The 25,212-nt window shown below is 44.9% G+C and overlaps 2 protein-coding genes across 2 annotated transcripts; both read right to left on the bottom strand. All coding sequences in view use genetic code 11, as the record gives it.

Annotated features, from left to right (window-relative positions):
• Nucleotides 1–377: 377 nt before the first annotated feature.
• EGR_02810 (Dynein beta chain, ciliary) lies at nt 378–14,965 on the bottom strand (the record flags this gene model as incomplete). Its single annotated transcript, XM_024492059.1, has 15 exons — nt 378–5,792; nt 5,889–6,100; nt 6,245–6,689; nt 6,841–7,320; nt 7,449–8,695; nt 8,989–10,795; nt 11,520–11,723; nt 11,977–12,150; nt 12,534–12,701; nt 13,186–13,335; nt 13,422–13,610; nt 13,724–13,959; nt 14,312–14,567; nt 14,697–14,823; nt 14,901–14,965. 15 exons carry the CDS (start codon nt 14,963–14,965, stop codon nt 378–380), a joined length of 11,175 nt encoding a protein of 3,724 aa, XP_024353553.1.
• A 2,860-nt stretch (nt 14,966–17,825) lies between these two features.
• On the bottom strand, nt 17,826–25,028 carry EGR_02811 (Dynein heavy chain 9, axonemal; the record flags this gene model as incomplete). Its single annotated transcript, XM_024492060.1, has 6 exons — nt 17,826–17,946; nt 17,996–18,090; nt 19,184–19,255; nt 20,162–20,323; nt 20,390–20,512; nt 24,951–25,028. 6 exons carry the CDS (start codon nt 25,026–25,028, stop codon nt 17,826–17,828), a joined length of 651 nt encoding a protein of 216 aa, XP_024353554.1.
• Between the last annotated feature and the right edge of the window lie 184 nt (nt 25,029–25,212).

Raw genomic sequence — 25,212 nt, forward strand, 5'->3', positions numbered from 1 at the left:
GATTAATTTGAGATGACCGAAGCAGAACAATGACCTTTGATGGATGCAGAATAAGTTAGACGTTCCACCATACAAGGTCATGCAGTAGCTGGCTAATTATAACCTCTAGTCTCTGGCGATTCCAGAAGACACCTTCAGAGTCACCTGAGCCAGTGAACTTTCAGCTCCTCTAGATGCTCATCAGATACTCGCTTCATACTTGTATACGATGCCGTGGCTTCAAGGTTAACTCAAATGCTGCAAAAACTGCATTCAAAACTCCGCTTAAGACAAAAGAGAGTGGGCAGCTACTTATAACATGTAAGTAGATTAAATGAAATATGTCACAGTAAGTGCAAGGAATGTGATTGCAAGTGTCTGACGACTTCTGAGGAGAGTTAAACTTGTAGAATGATTGCCACACCACCAAGCACCCAATTGGCAGGTTTGGCCTTCGTTTTCAAGTTAAATGTCCACACATACGTGGGACCGCGGCTCTTCGTCTTATACACGGGACAGGCATAGGTGCCTCGTGTGTCCTGTTTGTCAACGGGAACGGCCTTGATAAAGACGATGGGTAGAGCGGAGACCAACTCCTTGGGCTTTGCCTCCGCCAGCAGACCAGTCTGTGTGTCCCACCGTGCACCTTCCACAAAGAGGCTGTGCACGAACGCGCCGCCCCTTGGGGGTCCTGTCAGCTCCTCCCTTGTCTTCCGCGTCACATCCACATTCAGGGTCACTCGATCCAGTGGCCATTCGTTCTTTCGTGACATCTGCTGCATGATTGCAGTGAGGAAGGATTGTGGATTGAACAGCCCTCCCAACCAGATTGCACTTGGCAGCGACGTGAAGTCAGTCACCCAAATCTCCAAATCCCTCGCTCTCGCAATCAGGTCCGCGTACCACAGACCCAATGGGTAGAGACTGGGATAAGCTCTGGTAGTCCATGTTTGTGGAACTGTGTCAAAAAAGAGTGCATTTTGTAGGGCGTCCATCTCTGGACTTATGGTTAGTTCACCCTTCAATCCTAGACTTAACTCCTTGAGGGAACGTAAAATCTCCCTCAAAAGAATGTTCATGCGATCGCACTCCTGAAGGGCGACAATGGCGAATGGAGTTCTTTCCTCAGGAGGTACGCGTGAGTGCAGATCCTGCATGTTAAATGGTTCTGGCAGTCTCCCAAGAATGTCTTCAAGCTTTGTCTGAACATTTTTTTCTAAGCTATCATCTGTCTGCTCACCCTCCTTACTTTCCCGAGGCATCATTTCAAGCAGTCTTCGAAACAGCTTCTCGGATTCTACAGTAAGAATATCTATCTCTGCATTTGGATGCATTCCATAGAGGTAGGGTGATTCTGGTGGCAGGTTGGCATCTACGTACTTGTGATAGCCAGCCATGTCTGAATTTGGAGGAGCCTTGAACCCAGGAGCGAGTAAGTGGTCACCATCCATCATGGTTGTGGTTATATACTCTTCCAAATATGTTTTACACAGACGTCTGTCCCAATCGTCAGTAATATGTCCGCCGTACATTATCTCCCCGAAAAGATAACGCAGACCTTCCCAGGGTATATCGTTATTTACCTCAAGATAGTTGTAGAGCACATCGACACTGATTGTCAGGTCACCAGTGTTGAATGGATAGACGCGGTTCCAGCCCTGTGGTCCAAACTTTCGACGTTCACACACCACAGCATGAAAGTAACAGAGTGTGAATAGAATCATCTTAAATTCATATTCCTTTATGCTCATTTCCAGCGTTGCCTGAGTGAAATTGTTTAGGGCTTTGTGAATATTCGCCTGCATACCAGTGGGTGGTTCATTCGTAATCTTGATGGAATTCTCCAGTACTCCCTGTGGAATTACATGGAACTCAGGTGAGCTTGCGGGCTCGGCGCTTATAAACACTCGGTAGTTTTCATGTGCTCCGTCCATAAGCTCTTCCAGAAGCTTCTCAAAAGCCGGCAGCCATTTTGCCACCAGATGTACATTCTGCAAAATAATCCAATGGCCTTCATGTGCAGACAACTTCATCGTTTCCTCGGCAACACTCTCCTGACCTTGACCCAAGGAGATGTTGTGGAAATTTTTCCTATCACTAGTGAAACCAATCTGCCGTCCAAGAGCCTCGACATCTTTCAGTGGATCAACACCTGGTGAGAGAATGAAGAAGATCGGAGTTGCTGGTCCAGACTCTTCAAAGGACTCGGCAAATGAAAGACTGCTTCCCTCAGTAAACACCTTCCCGAGATTAGCAGAGACAAAATTGCGAATGGCATACAGCATGCGATCCGGTCGCAAAGCGCGGAGGATGCACAGACGTTGCAGGTGGGTCTTGTTCTTCCATTCTTGTGGTAGTCTTTCGTTTTCAGGCTTTTCACTATCGACCACCTTTCTCCAGCGCTTGGCAGAGCCCTCAATGTCAGAGTCTAGGTTATTAAAAGTCTCCAGAGTAGTTAGAGCCTTTATTGCACCCCAACCGATGTTGGTGATAAAGTCGACAGGACTGGTCACGTTTGGTGTAACGGGGAAGCGTAAAAGATAGTCCAGTTCTTGTGCATTCACCTCACCTCTCGCTTGACACACTTGGAAGGCGACTTGAGCTGTAAACAATAGTTTGTCCTTTTCAAAGAGACCCCTCGATGTGTACACGTACACAGAATACGTCACCGAGTTGATAATATTTGTCACACGCGATTTCACATCTTCAGAGGTCTCGGCTCGGGTCATAGCTGCGTCAAAGACACAACCAAAGGCCTTCAGAGAGAACTGGTAAATGGGATTGACTTTATTCAAATCGCTGACAATGAAGTAGAGTATCGCGGCACGCTCACAGGCTGGCCGGTAGATCTCACGGGCCGTGTTAATCTCCGCCTCTGTCACCTTTGCCTGTTGAACTTTACCTTGAATTTCTGCCGCTGTTCGCTTATTTGTTTCCAAATTTTCGACAAGGGCATAGTTACCTAGAAAGTTACCCTCCGCCTCTGAAAGCTTCGCCAGCAAGGCGTCTTCGAGGTTCTTCAGAGTGATTTTAAACTCATTTTGCTGTCGAGTGAGGTCGGATTTTAAATTCTCCAAGTCTGGTCTCTCCTTTCGGACTACATTAGCTAGAAGTTGGTCCTCCAAGCCGTCACGAGTCACCGTGAAATTAATGAGTGTCGTCTGTGCCTGCAACTCTGGTGCATAGTGCGGATTGCCCAACTTAGTCTGCAGGATCAATTTAAACGCTGGGTTATAGTCGATTTCCTTTCCACCCAGACGGATCGCTGTGCCTCTCCTGGTCGTGTTCCGACCGATGAGGGGTTCCAAGACTGGATCAATAACGAGGTCGATGTTCTCAATCAGAACAACAGCTCCCTCTGAAATTGCCTTCTCGATGACATCAAGGTAGCCTTTTTGACCCAGTCTAAGAACTTTAAGGTCTTCAGCGTAGCGCGTCTTAATCCATTTAATACCTTGTAATTGGGGATCTACAAGGAGAGGCCAACGCTCCGAAGAGGTAAGTATAGCAGCGTTCTCCACTGAAAACCGGTCGCTGGGCAGTCCCTCATTGTTCCACTTTGCTACAAGTGCATCATCCACCAGTAAAGAAAGCGGGTCAAGGTCAGGTGTCATCGGAACTGCGGGCTGTAGAGTTTTCAGAAAGGGCATCCACAATTTGTCAAGTAAATCGGATCGGTACTTTTTAGTGAGGTAGCCAAGATAGGACAGGAAGGCGGCGGTTATGAGGACATCTCCAGGAAGGCATGAGGCCTGAACATTGTGCTCTTCGATCTGTTGCGACCACCGAAGCTTCTCCGAGGCGAGACCGCCTACAAGGCGATTGGCCAAGTCGATGGTTTTTTTTGTGTTGTCTGCCTCGTCCTGACACTTCTGCTTCTCAGTCTTGGCGTTTTCAAAGTTGACAGTCAACTCCGCTAACTTACTCTCTAGGTGGCCAATCTCTTCTCGAATTTTATCCAAAGCCTCGGTGGCACCTTGCAACTCCTTGTTGGCCTCGTCCAAAGCCTCTCGCTTGGGTTTCACTACACAGAAGACCTCATGAAATTTGACTATGTTGATGACCCACGAGCAGAGTCCGGCAGCAGCGAGAGATTTACTGCGAACTAGATTAGGGTCGAATTCGGGGTCCTTCAGATACTCGGCTACAGCTTTTAGCGAGTTCTCATGCATATTTTCCTTGTCATAGTTGATCAGATTATCAAGAAACTGGTCTATCTTACTCATCATTCCGGCCTTGGCGGTTTTCCAACTGCGATCTTTGGGTACTCGACCTTGTGGAGCCAGGAGACAAGCGACAGCGGCGACAACTTTAACAACAGCCGGCGGTGGCGTGCCAAAAGACTTCATTTCCGTCAGGTTACTCTTATTTAGTGTATTTAGGGCCTCCTGGGCAGCCACAAGTGCCGGCTCGGCCTTAGCAAGGTCTACCTCACATTCCCGCTGTTTGACTGAAACTTCTGCTCGAATCTTTGCCACCTTCTTTTCCTCCTCATCAGCTACCGCCTTCTCGGCAACCACTTTCTCTGTCTCCGCGCTAACAATAGCCAGCAACTTGTTGGCATCCTCATTTTTCTCAGCTAGTGCGACCTCCTGAGTGGCTAATTTTGCTTTCAGATCGTCAACCTGTTGAGCAGTGCTTTCCAGCTTTTGCAAGCCATTTTCTAAACGGGCAATGTTACCTCGAATCTCCTCGTCTCGTCTATTTAACATGTTTTCATACAAGTGAATCTGTTCTAGAAAAGACTTGGGAGTGGTGTAATTGTAGCGCTTCTCGTTGGTTAAGTAGTCTCTGCTCACATCATTCACCGTCTTATGCACATGAGACATGAATGTAGAAATGGGTTCACATAGGGCTGGATCAAGAAGGCTAATTTCAGACACAAATCGCTTCGATACAGAGAGCAAGGCTTCTTCTGGCCACTCATGGAACCAGTCGATGGTTGTGCAGTTGACCAGCGCTGGAAAACGCCTAGCACGCATACGAAGCTTCGGGCCGACTGGGGAGAAACATAGAACCACTTTTAGCGTTCGTCTGACCTTGTTGATGAAAAACTGCCAGCAATTCTCCCTGGTATCCAGAATACCTGCAGCCTTCGTTTCTGATTGAACAGCAGAAATAATCTCCTCCACCTCATCGTCAGCGAAGAGATCAGGAATCTCTCCCGATGCTAGTAGATAATTTATTATCACAAGGAACTTTTCTTCTAATACTTGGGCATCAGTAAGAAGAAACACGGTTCCGACGTTTTTGAGTCCTGCCTTTCGATACAGCGCAGCCAGATCGGCTTTTAAGTCGGTGACAGAGTAGCCCTTCCTGGCGACAATCTGAAAGACCTCGAGAGAACTGATGAACGCAGCCAGGCGTGAAAGTGATTGCTTACCCGAACCACCGATTCCAACCAGTAGAGCATTGCCTCGTGGTGATTCAAGAATACGATCAATTCTCAGAATATGTTCAATCGCATCCTCAAAGAGGACAAGATTCATAGCGGCGTACATCTCATTGTAATTTACCAACGCGTCATTTAACAGCTTTGCTAGGGTATCATTTGACTCCACCGGAAGGTAACGAGGATCATTAAAACCCTGAATAAAGTGACAGTAGAGGAGGGGCTTGGAGAAGATGACACTCTCCTCGACGTCTAACTCTGTGAAATGCTTAATGACAAAATCATGCAGGAGCTTGTCAAAGGCGGTCTGATCAGATGCATCTGTCAACTTGTCCGCGTAGACCCGCTCAGTTTCATGAATCCAGAGACGCAGCAAATCGAGTGGAGCCTTAAGACACTCATCTTTCGAAAATAAGAGGCCCTGATAGGAAAAAAAATTTTCAAGCAGATCTACTGTTCTTCGTATCAATACATGGGTATTTTGACAAGGAAAGATTTGATAAACAATTTTACTAACCTGAAAAACATTTGTGAGATCACGTAAGTTGAAAACGTAGTGAAACTTCAAAGCAGTTGGTAAGAATGTGGCCGTTATTCGGGCATGGAAGTCAACGGCTAGGCCAGTGAGGCTGGAGGCTAGGCGCTGCACGATTTGTGGAAAATCTGCAGAAGGCAGTTGAAGATGTTGCGAGAGGATGGAGTTGTAGATTGAGTGAACAGCATCTCTTCCTGGAAAACTGATATTAAAGATGGCAAAGTGACGCTGAAGTGAAGAGGAGGAACAGCATTAGGTGACTCAGTACGTGGCAGGCTGAGAGAGAGAGGGAGTGTGGAAGATGTGTACCTGCAGTCGTGAATCAATGGTGAAACTACCCGCCGTGGGATTCATGCAGGTCACATACTGGGCGTTAGTGACCTCCTTCAATGTGAGTTTGGCCCGATCGTACCAATGCGAGTGGTTAATGTGTTGTCGGATCAGGGTATGCGGCTGCACCGTAAAGTAGGCGTCCACTTCTGGCATGTTTAGGTCATCGATGAAGTAGATAAGGCGTTTGCTACCCGGTGGACCGTAGCAACGACCAGTTTTCTTTTCCAGTGGTTTCTCCAACACTCGCTGGAGCATCTCGCTTGTGGTGTAGAAATTCAAGGGCACATTAACCACAAGAAAATCCTCTCCAAGGTCCCGAAGCAGATTCTGCACCAGAACGGTCTTTCCGGTCCCTGCACCCCCGACCAGCATGACGGGTCGACGAGCTGCGACTAGAAGATTGAGGAAGTATCGAATTCGCGCCGTCTCCGTAGTCGACACATGCGCCGTCTAGAAGGAAGTGATGAATGCTTTAAATCCGTTCACGAAGACATCTTCACGGTTTGTTCCAACGATGAAAAAAACGTTCTTCACCGATAAACCAGAAGTCTTTAGATTATTTCAACTGAATTATTTAAGAAATTTTAAGGTAATGACGTACCTGTAGCGGTTCATTTGGATCTAGAATGAATTGTTCAACCTTCTTACTCCACGGTTCAAACTTCTTGGTCTCCGGATCGAGATAGAAATCAAACACCGTGGCACCCGAGGTGGCAGGAAACTTAACAGATTTGAATTCCTCGATCCACCACTTGGAAAACTCCACCCTGTGATCAACCAACTGGTCCTGTGCCAAGGCGCCCCCAAAGGCCCAAACAGCGCAAAATACAAAGAAGGCCTCGTAAACCTCCTTGGGTGTATCAGGAGGCGTGTTTGTGGGGGTGAGGTGAACCTCCAGCAGGTGACACAGGGTCTGCACATGGCCCAACTCGACTAATGGCACAGTGGTCTTAAACCGCGTTCGAAGGGCCTCCAGGCAGATTGGAACGTAGGTTTCAATGAGAAATCCTATATTAGCCTGCTCAGAACGGTTGTCACGGGAGGCCAACCAGGAGTAGACATACGGTGCCCATCCCAGGTCCTAAAATACGATTTGAAATAGCAAAAGTCCTTACAAAATCATCCAACAGAGTCACTCGATTTGCAAATAGGAAGTAGCCAGTTGGAAGATGGTAATTGCACATACTCAAAGTTAAATGCAATGCTGACCTGAGGATTGACGAAAAGAATGCCAGCCCGAGAGACAGTTGCTGGTGTGGCTGTTTTCAAGTGGCTAATTTCAAAAACGAGTCGCATGCTAGGTGTCAATGGAATTCTCTCGTTGCTAGCCAGGGTGAGGACCTTGTTATCATCCATCACAGTATTCAGGGATTCAATCCACATGGGGTCGATATCACCATCCAGCACTATCCATTTGGGTCCATCATGCTTCAGTCTGGAAAGGTCCCGCATCACTACTGAAAACAGACCGTCTTTCCATTCTCTAGTAGCGGGATTTATGACGCCGAAGAGTTCATCGTTGGTCACTGCTTTTGGATCCAAATCCACCGCGACAGGTTTCTTCTTCAAGTTCTGGTTCGCCCTAAACAGGGCGCGCCAAATCATAGATTTCCCAGTGCCTGCATTGCCGAGAACGAAAACTGAGTGACGAACAGCGAGCAATTCCTGCAGTTGCACAGCTTTGAGAACAAAATTTTCTTCGGGTTGTAGTTTCAAATCCACGGCAGCTTTTCGTACCTCTTCTTCAAAAGCTAAATCTCTCTTCCGTGGCACGTCCATTGATGGAAAAAGATCGGTAATCAGACCCATAAAGACGGGCAAATCATCTGAGGCGATTTTGGGCGTATTGAAATCACGAAGAGCTCGCATTAGAACTTCCTTTTCTGGGCGAGTAGGATCGCCTCGTTTGAGCGAGCCGGCAACCACCAGAACCGACTTGATAGCTCGTAGGCCCCAATCGTAATGATCCTGCTTGGAAAGCAGCTCCTTAGCCAGTCCATATAGGGTAATGAATTTTCGGGCCAAAAGACGAGCTTCCATGAAACCCTCCGCTACCAGCATGATCTCACAGATGAGCTCGAAGTCGGGCACCACCATGGCGCAGGGTCGGAAGAGGGCCTTCAGGTTCTCTGGCAACTCGGTGCGACCCGCGTAGCCGGGGTTCATAGTAATAAAAATGCCCACAGTGGGATTGAGGCTGATCTCCTCGCCAAGGAAATTGAAGCGGACGCACTTGTTCCTGACAGCGTCTTGGATGCACTTCACCTGCACTGCCACCACTGAAAGCACGTCAATGGAGATACGGTTGAACTCATCGAAGCAGCCCCATGAACCGGACTGAGCGAGGCCCTTGTAGATATTTCCAACAGACTTGTAGTCCATTTGCTCAGAGCAATTAAAAACGTAGACCATTATGCCGAGGGCACGGCCCAGGTCCTTTGTGGTCTCGGTTTTGCCTAGGTTGGGAAAAACTACCTTAGTCAACAGTACAAGCAAAGCAAATCCTCTTTTACGGCCACTTTTAGCTCAAAACTGTCCGCCTCCATCCCAAACTGCCGACCTAGTCGTCACAACTCGATTTCTTAGTAAACGCGTTAAAAGTGTCATTTCGTTAAAGACGATCCGATTCCGGCCAGATGATTCGTTATCGATGCTACTAATTACAATACTAGGGATTATTCAAAGACAAACATAACAAAGATAAAAAGAATAGAGAACTTGCCAGTTCCCGCAGGTCCCGCCGGGGCACCGGACATGAAGAGATGGAGAGACTGGGTGAGAGTGATGTAGCAGCGATCAGTAAGCGGAGTGATGACAAGCCGTGGCGTGTTGCCGAGGTATTCATAAGCGTAGCGGAACTGGGCGTCACAGATGCTAGCGAAGCAATCGTTCACCTCCTCATCCCATCGGTGTCGCAGTTGGCTGAGCCACTCAAAGGCGTTGCGTTCCATCACCTTCTGCGTGATCAGTCGCGCTACCACGTCGCGATTGTGCACCTCGATGGTGCAGATGGTCATTACCTTCTGCCGCTCCTGTGGACTCAGCTCTCTTACCAGCAGGGTGATAAGCGCGTTTAATTGGGTGATCTGCTTTTTGTTAAAGAATTTCAGTGCGTTCTCATAGCCCTCCTCCAATTGGGCAAAGTTGAGATTCACTTCTGCCACCCAGCCTATCTGACAGCCGGCCAGGGAGACCTGGGCGGGATAATCAAAAATCCACTGTTCGCGGGGTTTTTCCTCAAAGTTGGTCACGCAATGATGGAGATTGTGCAATAAGGTGGCTCGCATCTCCTCTAGCACTCGATTTAGCCATACTTCAACTTTACCGTCGAGAGAGCATTCCTTTGATAACTGCACTACCTCCCCATCCTTCGCTTTCATCGATGTTGCAGTTTTGGTATTCGTTTTTAAATCAACACTGGCGATACTGTCAAAGAGTTTTGACAGGTGAGGTATGACTTTAATAGGCTCATTTCCATTGGCTAAAATATCGAGTAGATCAGTAGGTGAAATGAAGTAGAAGCGTGGGAAAGCCAGACGCTTTGTGTCGAGGTAATCTGCAAGTGCCTTTTCGCAAAGACTCAGACTTTCCTTAAGACTTTCGAGACGACCAGATAAACCAGGTAGATGCGTGGCTTCAATGATGTTTGTCCCTCTTTGCCCGATATATCCAACAATCTGTCTGAACTCCTCGTCGATTTTATCAAATCTCTTAGAGTCTTCTGGCAGTTGTTCGCGGATGTCCTCTGAGCTGAGGAAAATTGCCTCCAGGTATGCCCACGTTCTTTGGACTTCTGACCAAAGACCGATAACATAGTCGGTGGTTGTGAGTTTCCTCTGCCAATCCGCGATTTGATCTCGGAAGAAATCAACGTGCTTTGAGGTGACCATATTTTGCAGCTGCACTTGGTTCTCCTCAAGTACTTCCACTGTCTCCTGACTGACTTTAAACAACTTCAAATTTCTTCTTGGATGTTGCTCTATCTCAAACGACATCTGACTCCAGGTTTGGCCTAGTTCCTTCAGCACTTTCTCCATGGAGGCCTCTTTCATGGCCTTATCGACAAGAGTGTGTACTTCCTCCTCGTAGTTGTGCAGCTTCAGAGCTAGAAGTTCCGCAAGGACAGTGTTCTCGTTCATGACAAAACGGACTCCAGTGGTTGACATCAGTTGCGACCAGTGGCGTCCCCGGATAGCCGAGTTCTGCAGCTCATTCACAGCTCTTAATGAAGTCATCATATTGTGAACCTCAGCTTCAATACCAAGAAAGACAGGCCAGGCTCGAACTTCCTTGTCAAGACGACGGAGATCCTTTACGGAGAACTGCTTCAGCGTGAGATCCATCTCATCTACACTGATGAGACGCCATGGAGTGTCGTACCATCCGGCTATGGTGGAGTGAATGAAGAACACCCAATCCCAGACAGTTTTTAGGAGACGAATGTCAAGTCGACAGCTGGCTAGCTGACGATACTCTGGCAGAGCAACTTCAAACAGCTGAGCTTGTCTTTTGAGTCTCGTGAGTTCCTCCTCCATTTGGCTTATGGCTACATTTTCCTGAATGGTAAAATTAACGAATGCAGGTCATTTACCTTTAATTTGTGAAAATAAAGATATTTTTAGCAGATGTCTGTAGGAATATACGCTTGATGCATAGGTGTGTGTCCTCTCAACTCGTTATGGTAGTCGCTACATTTTCAAGGGCTTCCTAAATGAAATGTGTACTCCAAGTTTGCCTATGCTATTCGTCGCAGGGACGATTTGGTACTTGGCGATTTGCGCTGTGTTGTCAAACGTTGCCAAGATCACCGTGATTGACACCCAACAATTGCATTGCCATGGGCAGAAATGTAAATGCGACTTCATTATTCATGTATGGAAACGGGCTCGTAACAATGCTAGTCACATGCAAAGCGTGGCCAAAACCAACAACAAACTTATTGACATTGAGTATTTCAAATCACAATATGCTCAATTATGAATGTGGAAGGGATATCTGGTTAACCTTCTGTACCCTGAATCCAAAATCTCCCACCACTTAGTCATTTAACAAGACAACAGATCACTTGTCAGTCTTTGGATGCGTAGGCATCGGTATGACATTCATACACCGTATCACTAACAAGTGTTTGAATGGATAACTTGAGTTTCATTTCACCGAGGCGGTGTTTATGAGTGCTTGGAAGGAATGGGAAACCACTCTACTTTCCACCAAATAGAAATATGATAGCAAGCTATCAAGTAGTGATTGAATATCAGCCACTCGCCTATGTGGGCATACCTTGTCTAGCACGGTGTAGGGCTCCTCGCACTCATATTGGAAGGGCGTAATTTTGAGGAAATCCTCGCGATACTTGTGCTGCACCGCCTCGAATTCTGTTGCCCACTTCCGCACCTTCGCTACCTCCACCGATTGCAACGGTGCCACCACCTGCTTCATCAACACAACCCTCTTCTTCAAGTTGCTCCACTTCTTGGGCAGCTCCTGGAGGAATCAAAGTCACTTTCACGCCAACGGTGATAAAAAATTCCTTTTATCAGACAAACATTTATTCAAATGAGTGTAACCCGTATGGCTCACGGCTATAAGGAAGGGATCGGTTTAATTTACCACTTCAATGATTATATTTGGTGAAATCGAAACAACCAGACTCTCTTATAAAGAAAATTCCCCACTAGATACCTGAATGGCTCGCTATTTTCGAAATAATAAACAAGAATGGCAAAAACTTGCGTACCTCGAGGAGAAGTTGGATTTCTGGAGACACCTCCTGGCCGTAGGACTTTAGCAAATCAGTAGTTTGCTTCAGCGGTTCAAACATCGAGTCGGTGGTAGGTTGGCGGACCTTTACGGCACCGAGGCAGCTCATCGCTTCCACTAGACGGTCGTAGTCACCGGGTTCCGGATCTTTCTGTAGCATCTGGGCCGAATCCTGATTTAATTAGGCGAAAAAGTAACCACAGTAAGCTCAAATCGCCCAGACTTTGGTACGCGTCTAAGGTACTTTCAGTCCTGTGGGTAAAGCTTCATATTTAAGGGGGAGGTTAGATGGCCAACTGTCCAGGGCCCTGCTTATTGTGAATAACCCGCCCCAAGTACGTCTCTTTTACTGGCATATCATCGTCTCTTGTGGGCCTCCAGAGCAGGAATATAGCCACCTTTAAGTGGGAGCTATTTTTAGCATGGAACTGCAGGCACTAAACCAATAAAGCTCTTGTGGGAATGTAAGGATCAACTATCTCAAAGGCCAGTATAGAATTCAGCCCAAAAGCGTTCTTGAATGAAGCGACCTACCTTGATGAAATCATCCAGGTCGCTTAAACTGTTGGTCACAAATTTGACCAAGTAGTTCTTGAACAGGAGGCTCCACCGTTTCACGCAGTTGGTCAAGCCCTGTTTGAATGGCTTGGCGTTGATTTTGAACCAGGGTTCTACAAGGACGATCTCCTTCATTTCGTTGATCTGAAATTATTTCACAATTACCCTTAGTTCTTAGGAGAGGCTCTGCAAGATAACGCCAAATCTAATGTCCTACCTCTGCGTAAATGGCCTCATATTCGTCTATTTTATTCTTGAACCGCTTCAGAGAAAGCGCTGAATGCGAGTCATCGGACTTGCTGTTCTCTTCGTTAAGAAAGTCTTTTAAACTTGCCTCTCTGTTGTCTGTCCAGAGGTAGGCAAATCGTTCCAGGCTGTCATTGTATTCTCGCGCGCCCTGCACTGCGATCTCCACTCTCTCAATAAAAGTCTGTCTCAGCTCTTCCAACTCCATATTCTTCCTGATCGGAGCCTTTCGAGAACAGATAAAATGTCCATTATCAGTTTTAACAACATTTTCGAGCCATCCGATTTTGAGGCTACTTCAATCAAGTTATGAGACAAATTTCGACATTATGGGGGTTGGCAGAAAGCAAGATGCTTTAAGGCTGTACAGAAACTCACGAACCTCGTAAGTCGGACCTTCCTCATCCTGTGAGACGACTCGGTTCATCTGATCTGCCTGCTTGTAGACATCCTCCAATATCGCATTGCATACATCGAAGAAAGTAGAGTTAGGTCCTTGCTCAAGAGCTGGCACGAAACTTATTCCGGAGATCTTAAAAAAGCAATCTAAATAGACTGTGAATTCCATATTCAGTCAACCATATCTTATGCAATCTATGGGAGTAGCTTAAAACTCACCGTTAGATCCATCCGTATTTCAAAAAGAGGATGAATCTCCGAACTCTCTTTGTTAGTTTCCGATAAGAGGTAGTCGAGAGAACAGCGAATTGTCTCCACAAAACCTTCGGTGATGATGACGTCTACGTCTTCCACGTAGACATTCCACGCCGCTGAGCCAATCTCAGTTCTGAAGAGTTTACGGTTAGTCTAAAAAGCGCAACAGTGGGCCCTTAAAGACCCTCTGAAGATAAGCGGGGACAAGGCTTACAAGTTGACATAGCTAAAGTTGTGTACTAAACCAGCGTCTACCGTTTGATTACCTCCAGTAGAGCAGATATTTTTTCGCCCGCTTCCCTGATTTCCGCATTGCGTTTTTCGGCGTTGCCATTCCTCTCAAGCAGATTATCCGCCTTGCCGTCGCGCCTTTCAAATAACGGGGCATGTGTCCATGTTTCCATAAGCTTGCAAATCGTATCCAAATTCACCTCCGCTTCTCTAACCCGCTGGTAAATGTCATTCACCGCGTTACGTGTGGATTTTATATGCTCCCATGTCCCTGAAATTGACAGTTTGAAAGGCAAAAAAGATTGAATGAACGGGAGGCAAGATGAATTTATGGTAGTAGTTTGTGGAGAGCGATCGGTGGTTCGCACCCTAGTGAAGCCGTTCATCGCTCCAGTGGAACGGTCTCTTTAAATGCTTACTTGACTACACAAGCTTATTTAGTTTCCAGCTTTCTTAGGCCACTTGGGTCTCACCACGCCTTCAGAGCGAACTCGGGTGTATGCAAAGCTACCCGGCCTGATGGTGTGAAAATAAGTCGATGTCCTGAGGAGGAATATCAAATTTGCTTGAATTCGTCTAAGCCAAACGAGTGGACAATGTATTGGGATGGTGTGTTGACCTACCTGCGTCGGACCAGAGCAGCTTTGTAGCGCTCTTTTGCAGTAGACGTTCTACTTCAACTAAGTCGGTGGAAACTAAGGCGATCACATTGTTGGCAATTCTCGTACGCAAATGTGTGTGTTTCGCTACCAAGGCGTCCAAAGTGAGCTTGTACCTTCGCAGCATTTCACGATGCTCAAAGAGCCTCAGTGCCGCGTCTGGTATGTTGGTACCGGCCAGTGAAAGGAGATACTTCACTTCGCATAGCGTTGTGGTCAGCTGAAAGGTATATCATGACCGTAGTAATAGCATATTTGGATTGTCCCATTACTTAGGCAGCTTTAAAGGTAGGTATGCAATATCCGCACGCTCATTCAGGACATGAAGTGTGCGTACAATACGATTTACCTCCGAACTCAAGTTGACCTCGAATAAACCGGTGCCCTGAACACAGGTAAGCAGAGGTTGGGAGAGTCCGCCTTCACAGATGCCTGGAATGTTCTTCGCCCAGTACTTGAACACGCGTTCATCATTTCTAAAGAGAATTAGACAATTTTACAAACAGCCTCATGCATTTGCAGGCTCTTCAGCCAGTTCACACTGAGCACTTACTCAACCAATTTGTCCTGCAGACGAGATATTATCTTTCGCATTCGGTTGGCATGCTTGGAACGCATTGTGCTAGAGGAAATTTGAGAGCAAAGTCTCTTTTTGGCAAATACACCCCAAACAGGTTAAATTTGGAAAATGCATTATTCTCTGAAATCAGTCATTATCCCTTCAGAATGATTTAATCGTGTAATTTTTAGTTCTCAAACTCACCAAAGTAAAACTGGTGAGTTTTGAGGTAGTTTTAAGTACTTGCCCGTCGCAAAGAGTCAAATAGGTAGATAAGCAGCGTTATCAAGGGTTTCAGCATAAATTGTCTCTACTTTACGGCGGTCTCTTGAAACGTGACCATCCTCATTATCAATGGGAGGGAGAAGGAAGGGGAGAGCTCACGGATGTTCTATCCCATTAAGAATAGCTTTAGAGGCGTCCAGACGTCGGTAGATTTCTGAGGACCACATCAAGCGCCCAGCCACTGGAGGCATATTCTTACAGCCCAGTGGAGCTGTCAGACTGCATGCGGGGTTTGCTCGTCTCTGAGGAGTGTTGGGGCGCTTTATCACAGCCGCATTACTTGTCTGGGCTGAGAGGATGAAGATGGACAAGTGGGGTAATAGCGTAACAGAACCGGACGGGGTTAAATACCCGATCAGCCATGCACTTACAACTTTTACGAGCATTCACTGGTGATTCAGGCACTGTTGTAGCATTCTTCGCTATTCTGGGAGTATCTTAACGAGATGAACAAGTTTTTTTCTGCAAACTTTATAACTAATATGTAATCACCACTTCCCAAGTGTCCACTGTAATACGTCTTCACTGAACTTACTCAACAAATCTCATTGGCAAAGTTACCATGTCATTGGATTTATCATAATCTTTTAATTAGTCGCTGTTACATGACTATGGAAATGGGTCTGTGACGCGGCCCGTTGGAATGCTCATCGGTGGGCGTGAACCTGCAGGTCGCGTGCGATGCACCCCCTTGAACATCATATCAGCCGGCTGAAGGATCAACTAGGAGGTGTGCCTCGAGGTGCGTTGCAAAGTAGATGAGAAATAAACTATTTAAACCGCCATTTTTCATATTCATTATATCGCATAGAAGGTTATAACTACGTCAGTACATTTTTCAATTGTATGCTTGACAAGGCTAGCCATTTTTGTCCCCTTGATTTAACCTCCTTGATAGTAGTATGTAACCTCTTGACTTGTGCCTCAAGAATCCCTTGTCGACCTTGAAGCTACATAAATTCGAAACTCCTGTGCCTTACAACACCCCGTTGGTAATTCTAGCGCGAAGAGGACAAATACTGCTTACCTGGATTTGCTGCCACTGGTAAAGGTGAACGTCTCGATGGCCTAATACCTTTCAATGGCTGTGGAGTACCTAGGTAAAGTGTTTCATGAAGACTATGAAGATTTAGAGAAATAAGCATTTGAATATACTGAAAGCAACAACCTGTTGGCCACTGATACACCACTTTTAGGGTACAAAAATAAGAATACAAGTAACTTAAGTCATTAAACAGCTAGATAACCTCGAAAACTGCTGAAATTTTACGACGGCAAACTCTTCAAACCATTCAAACTCTGATATACTCTGAAGAATTCGAAGGGAAAGGAAAAAGTGATCCAGACAACTATCGACCACTACGTACCTCTATTAGCATCCGCAATTACCGCAGATTCAACTGCTCCTCCAGTACTTTTTGCAGATCGAGGCGTGTCTTGATAGAAAGCCAATATTCTTGATTAAATACTGTTATAAAGTGAGGTGTTTGTGTTGGTGCATCAAATAACGACTGAGTACAATAAAGGAAGGTGAACGACGAATAAAAGTGTTGAAGAGTGAGCCACCTGTTAGCGATGACGTTAGGTCCGAGCTCCAAGCCTACCTGTGTTTGCCACGCCGAGCGAGGTCGAACGTTTCGGTCGTTTGATAATTTTTGCCAGTCCCGTGGTCAGTGCAGGAGTTAATATGCTCCTCTTTCGAGTGGCTGGTGTGAAAATACAGGCAGTAATGCATTGAGGAGTTCGCATACATTAATCTCGGGTGTGGATAGTTCGTGTGTAGAAGATGATGTTGTGAAAGAATGATGTAAAAGCCCATGTTTCAAAAGATATGGTGTGACCAAGGATCTCTAGTAATGGCAGTAGTCCTGTTATTAAAAACCTCTATTCAGTAAAGCTAAACGGTTCTCTGCATGGCCAAAAGACATGTCAACCGATTTTATTTACCTTTAGTGCAGAGACCGTGTTATACAGAAGTTAAAGTAACAAATGATGTTTGGGCTTACATCTAATGTCTTCGGCACACATCGAAGAGTCGAGTGTTCTTGCACTGGTAGCTGATCTAGGTGTATCTTAATGGAAAAGATACGTTTAAAAAGATTTTATGCTTATCTCCTTGTGTGTATGCTTAATCAAGATATAGTGTGTATTTGTCCGTATCACTTTATACTTTATAATGCGAGGTAGGCAGTTGCACCAACGAAAGTTTCAACGGTTTATATGAACCGGGAACATTGCACTTTTTAAAGGCTGGGGATTGGTAGGATGGTGAAGTCTGAAGACGTGAGCATCAAGTGAATTGATTCACCGAATAAATAATGTCCTCACTTGACACGGATGACACTGCTGTGATAGATTACTTATTACTTTAGCTTTCAGTTTTGGTGACAAGCCGCTTAAGGGCTTTGCCAGTGCACCTCTCACAGTCGGCCTGGCCTTTGGGCCATGCCAGCAGCCCCGAGCCCTGCCCTACGTCGACAATATATGTTCTGCCCCAGCATTATGTCTTTGTTTACGTTCATGGAAGTCCTGGAGCGTTTTATTGGTGGCAGATAAGAGCAAGCCCGATCTTAAAAGATAACCATTCCGATTTTAACTGCTAGTTGATAAATCTTAGCGTAACGAAAGAAGGTTTCATGCTGCGGATGGAAGAATCGGTGACGGTTCACGACAGAAGGACTGAAAATGACGTCGAACTTTGATAACTACCTCACTCCCGTTTTCCACAGGAATGCCATTAGCAACTGAAGCGATACTAGAGGTGGCCGTGAACCACCTAGAAAAGCTCATAATGAGTTGTCTACCGTAGCTGCACGAAGATGTCGATCAAGTGAACGGGCGAAACCTCCTCCACTTCTTTACAAGCTGCACGGAACCTAGATAGTATGGCTGGGCAGCTCTGAAGTGGGAACAACGTGGAAGGGAGGAGTAGGCGAGAAACCCTATTCCACGGAACTACCTTCAATCCCGTCCTTTATTGTTTGACTCTGCCTTTAGACCGGTATCCTAAAGACTACTGATTGATATGCATGATGGTCAGCACATTTTCCTTTCCTCCAATACACTTTCCATAGGGAATGAAACTTAAAATCCAGTTGTAATCATATATCTTCCCAGTTGTATGGGTATTTGATAAATGGCGCAGTTGGTTCGAGGTTACCGTTTTTCTTATAGTGACGATTACTTTGCTATAACTGACGCGGGAGGTTGACCAAGGGGACCAAGAGGGCGACGATCAAACGGGAAGAGGAGGAATGCGATAGGTTAGTTGTTTGTTTGACACTCGGTTTTGGTAAAGAGGCCACTTGGAGGCCCCACCATTGTACCTTCACCGGGTGGACTGGCCTCTGCGCTATGCCAGTAACCCAAACCGCTTCCGCATGTCGACAATACATATTATGCCCAAGTATCACGTCTTCTTTTACCTTTAGGGAAGTTATGGGGTGACATATACACATCTAATTAATCCCTTACAACGAATCGCTTAGGGTGATTTCATATGCTACTTCCATTGGACAGGACTTGTTTATTATTTGATTTGACAACTCGTGAACACTATTATCTAGATATCACCTATTTACTTGTCCAGAGGATCTGTTGTTCCCTAAAATTCTACGATGTAACAAGAAACACTCTCACAGGATTCAAAAACAATTAAGCGTAACGGCCTTGACCTAGACTTGTCTATCTCAAAGGTAACGTGGGAAAGGGAGCACCTTGGCCTTCCAACGCTCTTAATAGGCTACATCTTATCTGAAAGTGGTGAAATGCCGGCAAAAACATGACTTATCATAACCCCGAAATGACACGAACTACAGTTTGAACCGTTGAGGTATAGCAGTTGGTTCCATTTTGATCAAATCGTAGCCAGAGGGATAAATAAAGTGAATACTGAATTACTAAAAACTAAGCATAATTTACTTTATGATTGCCATAATCACAGGGAATATGAAAAAAACCAAAGGAGTGAATGTGCCTTTCCGTGAACATACCTTTGCTCCCATCGCCACAGCCTTTTGCCGTTTCGGATGGTCGTCGGCTGCTCTCAACAGAATGGGGCGCACCTTGAAAGGAAAAGATTTACCCAACTTCGATGTCAAGTTAGTTGAAGAAAAGGTACCGGGAGCATTCAGAGCCGTCGAACGGTACATGTTCTTGCTTAGTCAACTCCTAAACATGTTTACTGTGAGTTTGATCTTCGTGACTTTTGCCTACGGATGTTAGAAGTAGTACGGGAAAACAGCCAAACGCCATTGTCATCTACACGTTACACACTTTTGGTAGGTAGGAGATGACTTTAACAGCAGGCAGGTCCAAACCAAAAGCAGCCCTTTAATGCAGTTTACAAGGCTAAAACTGCTGCCTTTTGGGGGTGTTAACGAGGCAGATAGGCACATTTATTGAAAAATATACTTGTGGAGGAGAAAAAGAAAAGTTATTTTACGACTAAACAAATTTGACGTATCTGAAGATTGGCGTCATGGCTTTCGTTTGGTGGACAAGCATCGCTACAATAGTCCAGTCACAGGACTGTTCATTTACCTTCATTTTCTGATGCATTTGATGGCAAACGAGTCGATTGTTGGGGGCTTGCCATGGGTTTTAAAGAACCTGAGAAAAAAACTCGGTTTAGACCATTGCACTCCTACATAGCATTACGCCAGACCGTAAAAGTAACCCTGATAAATAACAGCACTAGATAATTAATCTTCAAGAATGAGGGACGCCTCGATTGAGAGAATCGAGAGAAATATCAGTGGAAGCATACCTCTATCGCATTCGATGGATTTGTCAACCATACTTTCCTTAACAATCCTCTTCACATGCAAAAGCTCCTCTTCAACCATCTGCAGCATGCTGTCGTAAAATGGTTCGATCATTGGCTTGATTATGGGCCGCTCAAGGCGACCACCTAACATACTCAACAGCTTATAAAGTACGAAAGTTTATTTATTAGAATTAGGTGGTACCTTCGAAGCGTGCTGGACCGTCGGACAATCATTCAAGGCTTGGCAAAACACACTTCCCAAGCGCTGTTCGTAGTCGTCAAATTTGGCCGAAATGTCGTTTAATTCCTGCTTAAATTCACTCGATTCCAAGTCCAAACAATCATAATCACGCTGAGAAAACTCCTAGAAGTAGCGATAATCGAAGTAAGTTTTTCAGAAAGTGGAACTATCAATGATGATCCAATTCACCTTGAAGTTATCGGCAAACTCATCGAAAATTGCGGAAACTTGGGAACTCAAGTAGGCACCCATTACACCGCCGATTATGCATCTTTCGAGCTCGGCAAAGTCGATTGCTGCGCTCAAAATAGCCTGGAATGAGAAACTTTGAACTCGTGATTTGTTATGAGTGGTAATCCTAACTATTTATGCAGAATTTAAAGTTTTAAAATATTTATTCTGACTGTACATTAACTTGTGTACCTTAATTTTGAGAAGCTGCCTGTTTGCCTCTACGAGCAATGAAAAAGGAAGCCGGGTTTTGAATTCCCAGGGCACAACTGGTATACCCTCCTTTGCAAAATATGCTGGAAGCTGGGTGCGGAAGAGTTTGAACTGTTTCACGAATGTTTTTAGCACTTTCAAAGCAAAAGCCACCTTTTCAATCGATTCTTGGGGTTCACCTTTAAGTAGTTCCGTGGAATCCAAATATTGCTTTGTCTGTTTTTTTCCGGAATGAATTACATCTATACATGATTGATAGGTACCTGAACAATGAGGGCACTGGATATTTTTTGTAAAAGTAAAATGAAACGTGGTGGATTCCGAAAAACCTTTGATTTTGACCAACTCAAAGCCAATACATGAAACAGAGGTCCGAAGTACATGGATATCTTATCAAATTCGAGCTCCTCAATGTGTTGAAAAATTTTTTCCAATGGTTTCAAATACATATGCATTTCTTCGGCTTCGAAGACAGCTAAGCGGAAAATATTGCGGTTTTTTAATAAATATGGATTTCTATAAAGTATACAAGCAGGCTTTCTCAGACTCTTACCGTCATTGATAGTATTTACTATATTATTTACTGTCAGTGAATATCTGCTTCCAAAATGTTGAAGCAAGTTCATAATCTGTTTTGTGGCTTTCGAGGTTAAGACTGAACAAATTCTAGTCAAATCTTCTTTTCTTTTGGCCCAAAATTCAATTTCTGTTCTTGGTGATGAGGTTATTTGCAAACTCTCAGTGGGCATTCGCTCCTGGTGTGCACTAGCATGAATGATCTGAGACCACTCAAAAATTATGGTTTCAATATTAAAAATCGACGATCTATGACCGTTAAGAATAAGTCATATAGCTACTGTTCAAAGTCCTTGACATTAAACAGGGGTAAACATGTAATTCCATCGACTTTGCCCTCAATATAGTTGGCTTTTCGTTTGAGAACTTTGGTGAGAGAAATGAGCTCATCGGAAAGAGCCCCCAGCACATTAGTTCGCTTAGCATATCCTATAAATACTGGTAGCAGAACCTATGAAATGTATATGTGAAATTTTATTACTCTCTGAAGATAGGAAGATACTCCTCTTAGGAAATTAGGTTGTATGTCACCACATAAAATATCCACATGTGAGAGAGGGGTCTTCTCGACAGAGTTGCATAGAGTGTTAACAAAGAAACATGTTTTAGTTCTTCCTTTGACAGAAAAAGACTTGGTGGCAGAGAGGCTGCCATTGGGATTAAGCGTGAAAAACAAGGCTAGTGGAATTTGGGATTCAATGAATTCGCCTAAAATATTTTTCCCACTCTCAGATTCACAGAATCGCGTCCATTGTTCCTCTTTCAGTTTAAGAGACGAATAGAGATACTGTGAAATAAAAGTGATTCTCCTATCATTTTGATCTACTGAGGACATTCGCAACACCAAATAATGCGGGGCTTCAGGCGCTAATTTATAATCTTAAAGGTCAATAATTGTTTAAACAAGAGATAAATACGTAAATTCACTTATATATTGACTTTTTGAGGTGAATTAATGCTAGACAAAATTAAATTTGTAGTTTGGCTAAATTTAAGTTGCAGAACAAAATGTGTGAAATGTGAAAAAAGGCAAATGCTGGTTTGATTCTAAATCAAAAGCTTGAAGATAATGCCATTTTGACTGCCTTAAAAATCGCCTTATATTTATCCTAACTGCATGAACAAACCCCTAAAACTGGAAATTACCGATAACATGTTTGTGCCTCTTTTGGTTTATTGTGGATTGATGTAGGCTGGTAGTTTACATATCTTTAAAAACGCATTAAAGTTCATGCCACACACGCACTCTAAGCCACCTATAAGGACTTGTTAGGACTCAGCAACTTATAGGAAATTCTACTAGTTGTACTAAAAAGATGGCGGACTAATGGTATCAACGAAAGGGTACACCAAAGATTGCTGCCTGCTTCCCCTAATCTTAGTCGACATCTCCAAGGCTCCTCTTGGCCACCACAACGTATTCTGTGCTTCTAAGAACTGGCGTAAAAGTGGACCAAAGATCATAGGATTAGGTCCCATCAAGGGCAAAACATCTGGCCTCACTTTCAGTTAAGCATTTCAACTATTTTGTTTCATAAACAAACTTGTGCTCTTTGTAAACCACATTGCACTTACTTAACTTTATAGCGTTTTGAGTGGGTTTATGTTCCACCCCTAGTGCATTTCATAGTAAAATCGCTTTAACTGCGACTATTTATCCTTCATAATTGGCGTCTAATAAAATGTGCAATTTAAAGCAGCCCCTCAGAGCTCGATGTCTTTAGCCCCCTGGGCTTCGTTTAGCAGCTACTGTAGAGCCTAATTACTTCTTTAAAGAGGAAAGGAATCGCAACACTCGGACGGCATATGTGTTGCCGGCATATGGAAGGGCTCGTGGCTGCCGGTATGGGCTGGAGGCCAGGCCGCATGACAGAAATGCATTGGCGGAGCACCTAAGTGGATCCTAGTCAAAACGAAGAGCTAAACAAACAACCAACGTATTGTAACTAAGGCTGTGGACGAGGAATAATTTAATTCACACATTTTTAAGCATCTCTACATTAATACAAAAAGCATCTTCTTCTCGAAAGTTTGAAATCCTTCATATTAATATCGCTCCAATTGTTACTTTATGTTTTGCTGTACACAAGATTGAGATGGTTGTCGAAGGTGAACGCTGCATCGATAACCCTTGTGATATGAGCCTATCCACAGAAATTGTCTAATGGGAACTTTACGTTTGGTGTCCTTATTGAAGTCATGACTTTTGCTCGTTTGGATCAGAGTCGCTAGGTTTAGCTCCTTGAGTCATCAATGAAAGCACAATCAACACCTCGAGGCCGGAGGAAGACACGCAGTTAACGTACAGAGTAACTAGCAAACTGCTAACTTGAACGGAATGTCATGCCACCATGTTAATGACATGCATACACACTATAATAATTTAATCGTTTGTTTAACTCCCGGTATTGGCAACAGGTCACTTAGGTGGTCCGCTCTCGTACCTTCGCCGGGTGGTCTGGCCTCCGGGCCATTTCATTAGTGCTAGGCCCTATTCTACTTTGAATGCACATATTCTATCCGAGTATAATGTCTTCTTTTGTCCCTAGGAAAGTCTTAGGGAACTACATTGGTGGCAGCGGAAAGCGAACCCCACATTAGAGGGCATTTACCCTGATTTATACAGCTTGGGTTATAAACCCTAGCATGATGGAAGAAGGGCATACGATCCCCATGGCAGAATCTGTGGCTACCTTTAACAAACGAATTGGCAACTACCTCAGTCCAGTGTTCCACAATAATGAAGCATCTGGAAAAGTTCGTTACGGAGATGTTTTCCATTCTTGTATAAAGATATCAAATACGTGAACATGCGACACCTTATCCACTCTCCTACCAGCTGGATAAAACCCAGGTAGACATGGGTGGGCAACAGTGAATTGAGAACAAAGTGGAAAGGAGGATTAGGCGTGGGACCCAACCCCCGCGGAACTAAGGTAAACTTCGCCCTTTGCCAAATGCTCGCTTTCGGGCCGATGTTCCTACGACTAGCTGTGGACACGCGCGATGGCCTCTACAGTCCCGCGTCCTCGAACCCAGCTCGCATATAGAACGAAACTCCATATTCAGTTGAATTACCGGGAGGGCTCAGTGACGCTATGGTCAAGCATGCCTGCAATTGCATGCCATTTCGATGATGGGCACGGTCACATCGTGGGTGTTTTTCTTACCACACTGATTGCGTTTTGATGGCTGACGCGGGAGGCTGACATAGGAGAGCGACGGGCTGTGTTATACTTTACCGGCTTCTTTAGATCTCGATTTTGGTTACGGGCCCCTTAGCGGCACTGCCACTGCATCTCTCCCGGATGGGTTAAGCTCTGAGCCATGTCAGTAGCTCAAAGTCCACCTGTCCGTCTATAATAATATTCTACTTGAGTATTATGCCTTCTTTCGTCTTCAGGGAAGTCTTCGGACGCTGCACATTCAATATATACATGATTTCTATGCAATCCACCATTTTCCCCCACATTATTTAGTGGATGTCTTGCCAAAATTTGCACTGTTTTCGAGAAGTTGCTGAATTTTTTTTGCAGATTTGCCAAATTTTTGGTACTTATAAATCACTCACTCTGAAATTTAATGTTATTCATTTTTAGACCCTTTTTCCTCAGTAGTCTGCAGAAAATGAGGCGAAATTACGTTCACATGAGGCCACTGTCACCTCACTTCCTTATTATGCCACTGTGAGTGTAACCTCTCAAACTACGCACCTGACGCCCCCAATCACCGTGGGAACGGTGCCACCTCGAGGCAGCATAAGTGCACACAACGGTGCCTCCTCAGCATTGCTTTCACCATCAATCATCCGACTGAAATCCCACCAATCCGATACCCAACAAGTAGCTAACGACACCCACTACCCCAAGAGTGTGTCAGACACCAAACGATGTGAAATCAAAAATAAGTTGCATTTAATGAGTCGTTTATGTTTTCATAGGAGTAACAGCTTATGTACAAAAAATAGATGTCATAAAGCCAGAATAATTTGG

Source organism: Echinococcus granulosus (assembly GCF_000524195.1).
Source record: "Echinococcus granulosus chromosome Unknown EG_S00013, whole genome shotgun sequence".
NCBI classification, from domain to species: domain Eukaryota; kingdom Metazoa; phylum Platyhelminthes; class Cestoda; order Cyclophyllidea; family Taeniidae; genus Echinococcus; species Echinococcus granulosus.